We start from the raw sequence: 6658 nt of genomic DNA, 5'->3' as shown, positions 1-6658 counted from the left end.
TCTCTCTCTCTCTCTCTCTCTCTCTCTCTCTCTCTTCTATCAGTCAAACACTACAGAAATTGGCTGGTGAATTGGGAGGAGGGATATTGGTGGAGAAACTGGAGGCTTGAGGACAACGACAGCTTCCAAACACCTCCTCCACACCTCCAACCTGGATCTGTCCCCATCACCCGTGCTGGATAAGTGGGCATGCCCTGATGGGTCCTGGTGTCAAAAAAATGTCTTATCGGGTTGTGTTCAAGAGAGAAGACACCACCAGCTGGGTGTGTGTTGAATAGAGGATGCGCAGAAGAGCAGAAGTGAAGTGATGGAGGAAAGTTGTTCCCGTTTGTTTCGGCTCATTTTGTTGTGCCCCTTAATAGCCTTTTTTTTAATAAACGGTATGCATGTGACATCACTGTAAATGTTGCCATGGTCACTGCTCTCAGAGTGGAAAGTATTCAAACATAGCATCTGCAATTGTTGCAGTCACATGGAAATAAACATAGCTAAAATGGGCTGATGACTGCACAAACAGATTTAGACTGCTGATTGGTACAGCAATTGTGCGAGAATATGGAATCCTGATGCTAAATGTCATATATCAAATATCTATACCTTTGATCTCATCTTGAATGGGAAAAACAGACAGCTGACAGAGCTGTCTGTTTTTCTGATGTCCTTGAGATTTGGCGATTTTGCTCACACTTTTTGCTCGACTCCTGTGTGCCTCCCTGGTGTCAGTAAAGGTACATGTTTGTAAACTCAATCGCAACGTCTACAGCTCACTGACTGTCCATTATGTCGGACAAAACACTCATTGTTGTATCACCTGGTTTCGCAGTTTGACCCTTTGAAAGCAGCAGTAGCAGATTGTTTTGCCGCTCTGTGAGGTTTAGGGTTGTAACATGAGAAAAAGTGACATTGGCACATATTAAATTGAGTTTGATGATTTCCACCCGGTGTCAATCTGAAGACACGTCTAATCAGCCAGAGGCGAGTCAGGAATGCGCTAATTGAAAACACCTCTGCAGGTAACACAAGCAACAACACACAAGCAGAGGTGGCTGCTGCTAACACAAAGGAATTAAATGCAAATTAGCACCAGCAAAGGTCAAAATAAATAAAAACATAGTCCAAATTTAACTGCAGTTCTGCCAAAAATCTGCTCTGACATACACATACCTCTCATTTCCTGCCTGAATCCAAATCTGGTGTCTGCAAAAACCCAACTCCCTCTTGTACTTCCCTTGGCACATTTCACATCCACAGAACCACAAGACAACCTCCACCACACATATTAGCCGAACACAACCGCTACTTGTCAAGGCCTCTCCTATGGCAGCTACTCTGAAACAATGCTAAAAATCAGGGTCAGTCATAATTCAAATCCAACAGGTTACCAAGCTACACGTCATTTAAGATGAGTGACCTACATTCTACTCACAGCTGGACAAAAGCTGGACATATAAATGTTTTGGTTAATAAATCTAATGAGGAAGTATATGAGTTTTTAATGGTTATGGCATGGTTTTAGGGCAGTAAAGGTGATGACGAAAGGAGAGAAAAAATGAAATAATGGGATGACTGATGGGGCAGCTTTTCAGTTTGGAAACAAAAAAATAATTGTAATAATCCTCAGATCATGAGGAGGGCTGAACTTTATGGAAGATCTTTGTGTTCAGTTGTTGATTCCTTAATGATCTGAAAAAAAGACATCAGAGTTAAAAATAGAAAAATAACAGATCCCAAGTGAGTTTTTACTGCAAATGACATCAGCTGTGTAGAGCGACAGTGAAAGAGTGTGAAAACCTGCAGAAGGGTTCAACATTGCCCTCCAGAGGGAATGAGTGAGAGGTGCAATGTGCAGATTGGCACTGTGTGGTTTTTAAAAGCACATACCTCCCCATCTCTGGTCTCCACAGTTCGAACCAGGATGCGCCTCTTCACGTGGGCCTCTTGGGTTTTAGGGTCCAGGTTAGTTTCTATTAGATGAAAGTGCAAGTCCAAGAAATATACGTTTATTATCCTCTGATCAATGATGTCTTAGTAAGCCGTCAGGTACTGTTACACACGGTTGATGCAGCATATTTAAAGGATATGGGCATAAGAGGGACCGCCTCAAAAGCAATACAAAATTCATCTTGGAATGTTAGAATATAGCCCACGTACCAAAATATGACATTTGAGGCAATAAATAATGGGAGATGCGAAGGGTGATATTTCTACAAGCCATTTTTTTTTTTTTCAGGTATTTTATTGTTATTTTATTTAAGAGAGGTGAGGGGACAGGAAAAGAGCCGGGGAACAACATAATGCATATTCAAGGTTCCTAAAGAATGATCACAAATGTATTTTGGTGTTCCCCTTTATAATTTTTGTTTGAGATTATCTTTCATATTAATTATACATGATACTTGCTGAGCACTTTCCAAAAAGCAAAAACATCCAAATGAATAAAGGGATGAGAATATGGAGGTGCCACATTTCATACTGACCTCTAAACTGCATGTTGGAAAAGCTCTGAACTGGAATGGTGATCCTGGATGAAGAAGAAGGAAGAATATTTCTCATTACTATGTTATCATTACTTGTTTCTGTATTTGTTGATTGTGTCAAAGAGCTCTGGCTCACCTGCTCTCCTCCCCCTCCAGCAGCTTCCTGTAGGTGGCGATCTCGATATCCAGGGCCAGCTTGACGTTGAGAAGGTCCTGGTATTCCTGCAGGTGTCTCGCCATCTCATCCTTCAGAGCATGCATGTCCTCCTCCAGACGGCTCACCGTATCATGGTAACCAGACGTCTCCATGGCGAAGCGGTCCTCCATCTCCCGGAGCTGGCGTTCCAGAGACTCGTTCTCAAAGAGCGGAGACAAGACCGAGTAATGAACACCAACATCTAATGTAGCAGACTGTAGTTCACCGAGGATTTATTGTCATGCTCGACACTGATAATTTTAAAAAGACAATTCTGCTGCCAACACAAATACTGTGTACCCAATACAACCAACGTGTCACTGCCCTAATACTGTCTGACTTCACTGTCCTTTTGTGGAGTCAAAATGTATCATTGAAATATGTAGAATAGCCTAATTTTGATTGAAGCTGCATAATGTCGTAATGCACTGTGTTTTCTGTGATTCGGTGTCCTTACTGTCCCTTTGAGAGCCTCAAAATCGCAAGCCATCACTTGAATCTGACGCCGGTACTCGTTGGCCTCCTGTTTGGCTTGGCGCAGGGCTTCTGTGTTCCGACTGGCTGCATCTGTCAGGTCAGCAAACTGCGCACAAAGACAAACAGTCCAAATGTTTGTATACATCTCAAAAGACATGTTGACTCTACTTCTCTTTTTTTACACACTTCATGAAAGGCATGTCTTTGAGTCTTCTGACCTTGGATCGGTACCAGTCCTCCGTCTCCTGCATGTTTGAGGAGGCCATGGTTTCATATTGGACCCTGATGTCCCTCAGAGCAGCAGTCAAGTCTGGTTTGGATACATCCAGTTCAACATGCACCTGTTGGGCCATGTTCTGCTCCCGTAACTCACGCAGCTCCTGATACGGGGAAAGGTAGAGGGAGAAGGGAAGAACAGTTCCAATCAGGTGGTTAAAGGTAGTTAAAGTTGATTGAGCATGCTTATTTTCCTTAAGTTCATTCTTACCTCCTCATGAGTCTTCTTCAGGAAGTTTATCTCTTCCTGCAGGTTATCGATCTTCCTCTCTAACTGGACCCGATTGAGAGCCGCCTCATCCACATCCTACGCCAAGAATGAGGCACACAGAGGAGTGAGGGTGGACAGTCAGGCATACTGAAGTTATAAATGTTTGGATCCTGATCCGAGTTACCTGTCTGTAGGCATTCAGATTGTTCTCTGCATCCTGTCGGAGGCCAATCTCATCTTGCAACCTGTGAACGTCACAAAAGAAGAGTAAAACGCTTGAAGTGCCTCACAGGTGATCGTGGACAATGATGATTCAAAACCATAAAACAAACTATCTAACCTTAATAATGTATATTCCTAATTAACAGGAAAATGCATCATATATCATAACATACATATTGATTATGTACTTATTTTGGATATTTTCATTTTTGATCGCATGTTTGTCAGCATTTTTTTATCTGTCTGCTCCGTTATGGCAAAACATCAGTAAAAGATAAATAAGCAAACAGTTTTCCGCAATACAAAAGAGACATTCCTGCATAATAAGAGTCAAACTATGGATACTGGAAACCCATTTCAAGCATTTTGATCAGATTTTTACTGTGAGCTTTAGTGCTGCTCCTCGTGCTTCAGGAGACGACAGGGGCTCAGCTGAAAGGGCAACTTCTGCATCGTTACACATTCACTCCAATCTAACAGCCAGAGGCCTTTCCCACGGGATGGAGTTCTCACACACACACACACACACACACACACACACACACACACACACACACACACACACACACACACACACACACACACAGAGTGCGTGTGCCCACGCACAACCTCACACCTAGACAAACACACCAAACAGCAATCCCTCTGAGGCTTGGACACATAAATGCCCAGACTCTGGGTAACATCTGTAGAGCTTCATGCAGAATTTGCTGAATGAAATCAAAAAAGTGACCTTTGACCTTCTCAGTCACGGACATCACTATTCACTCTGTGTTCTTTCAGGGGACAGGCAGCTGCATAGTAATCAGAGGGCAGAGAGGAGTGGACTTTTCCACCCTCAAGGACATTACATCACTTATTGTCCTTACTAAATAAATGTATAGATAAATGCCGCATGTGCTCCATACATTAAAATAAACTGGATTTGTGACTGAATCAGTGTTTTAGAGTAACTGGAGAAGAGAACATCTGTCTGGCTGTCTGCTTCCTTTGTGGAGGGCTGCCATTGTGTTTCCCTCATTCCTCCACACTCACTCAATGGCGACGAGGGGGTTCAGTCAGGATCAAGTTTGTAAAGAGGGATGCAGGAGAAAAGCTCGGTCAGAGCTCAAGGTACTGCATTCCAATGAAGCAGACAACAACAAAATCTGCATGTAAATGCTTTTGTAATTAAAAAAAAGGAAGAAAAAAATAAATTAGCTATGCAAAAAACAAGTGAGAGAGACCTCAGATCTAAGGAAACTGAATTTATTCGTCTACCATCGTGGTATTTTACAAAATCCCAAAGCAACTAAGTGCACAGCATCAACATTACAGCAAAGCCAAGTTGGCCAAAAGCAGTCGACACATTTGTGAGCAACTCTAGATACTGGAGTGGCAAATATAAGTGCTAATTTGAACAAAAAAGATGCATAGAAGAGGCAAAACAAATAAAAAATGTCTTTATAGGAAATGAAACAGAAATACAGCGCGTAGAACTTCAGATATAGTGAGTTTGGGACTCATTCCTTCCTGTTACGTGGCCTTTTTATTAGTGAAAGCAATGAGGTATCTCTGAACATGTTTTTATATTTTAAATGCATATTTATATTGTTCGCAAAGATATGCAGGATTCTTTATTTATGTATATTTGAACCATTGAGCTGATCTCCAAACTTTCAATACACTTTTTAAGTACCAAATTTAACATAAATGTATTGTTAACATCAGGAAATACAAGCAAGAATGCAAAATAAGTGGTGAGTCAGTCACATTATTCCTGTGACTGGATCAATCTTTTAAGAGAAATAAGACATACCAAGTATGACTGCATCGCCACCATCATCCTCCACCCACATGAGGCCCGCCCCGTTTCCTCCTACCTCTGCTTGAGCATGGCCAGATCTGCAGCCAGGTTGTCCTTCTCCATCTCCTGCCGAGCTTTGCCCGTAGTGAGACCGTCCACCTGCCTGCGCAGCTCTCTCAGCTCCTCCTGGTAGATGTCCCCCAGGCGGCTGGGCTCCTTCCCCTTCAGCTGGGTCAGCTCTGCCACCAGCACCTTGTTCTGCTGCTCCAAAAAGCGCACCTTATCAATAAAGCTGGCGAAACGGTCATTCAGGCCCATCATCTCCATCTTCTCGTTGGTGCGTGTCTCCTTGTACTGGGTCTTCATCAGGGAGTCAGCTGAGAAGTCCAGCCGGTCCACGGGGCTCCCCAGGAGCAGGGCTGTGTTGCCGGAGCCCAAGGAGATCCGGGACATCGGGCTGGAGTAGGTGTGGTTGCGAGGGGTGCCATGCCAGGAGAAGCGGTTGGAAGAAAGGCTCCCAATTCTGGCTCCCGTGCTGCCCGAGCCCTGAGGCCCAAAACGCTTCCTGTACGAGGACTGGACTCTCTGACTCTCCATGATTGGGAATGAAGCTCACTCGGGGCACAAACAGGGTTCTTATACAGGCAGGCGAAGCCCCCAAGTCCAAAGCAGGGAGGCCACAGGGTGCGGCGGAGAGAAAGGAGGGTGGCAGGCAGTGAATGGGACAAAAAGGGAGAGCGAAGGGGTGGTTTACATGACACTCAAAGAGCTGTGTGCCAGGGATTGTCTATGCTCGTCCACTCAACTACAAATGTCTCTTGGCCTTCTCCCTCTCTCTCCCTCTCTACTCCTTTCTCCCCAGGCATGTGACTCACTCACTCTCTCTCTATCGCTTACTTTCACCCCTTTCTCTCTTTCTATCTGTTCCAGCTTCATGAAAAGGAACTTGTGTGACACGGTTTGGTCACCAATTCAACCTGACCACACATGCACTCTCACAAAAACATGTTTTG

General features: G+C 43.9%; 1 protein-coding gene across 1 annotated transcript; it reads right to left on the bottom strand.

Annotated features, from left to right (window-relative positions):
- gfap (glial fibrillary acidic protein) lies at positions 1 to 6242 on the bottom strand (the record flags this gene model as incomplete). Its single annotated transcript, XM_079233816.1, has 9 exons — positions 1 to 1683; positions 1882 to 1964; positions 2478 to 2521; positions 2614 to 2834; positions 3131 to 3256; positions 3369 to 3530; positions 3638 to 3733; positions 3822 to 3882; positions 5722 to 6242. 9 exons carry the CDS (start codon positions 6240 to 6242, stop codon positions 1642 to 1644), a joined length of 1356 nt encoding a protein of 451 aa, XP_079089942.1. The 3' UTR covers positions 1 to 1641.
- Between the last annotated feature and the right edge of the window lie 416 nt (positions 6243 to 6658).

This window comes from Taurulus bubalis (assembly GCF_910589615.1).
Source record: "Taurulus bubalis genome assembly, chromosome: 17".
NCBI lineage: Eukaryota > Metazoa > Chordata > Actinopteri > Perciformes > Cottidae > Taurulus > Taurulus bubalis.
This window is presented reverse-complemented; position numbering and strand designations above follow the sequence as displayed.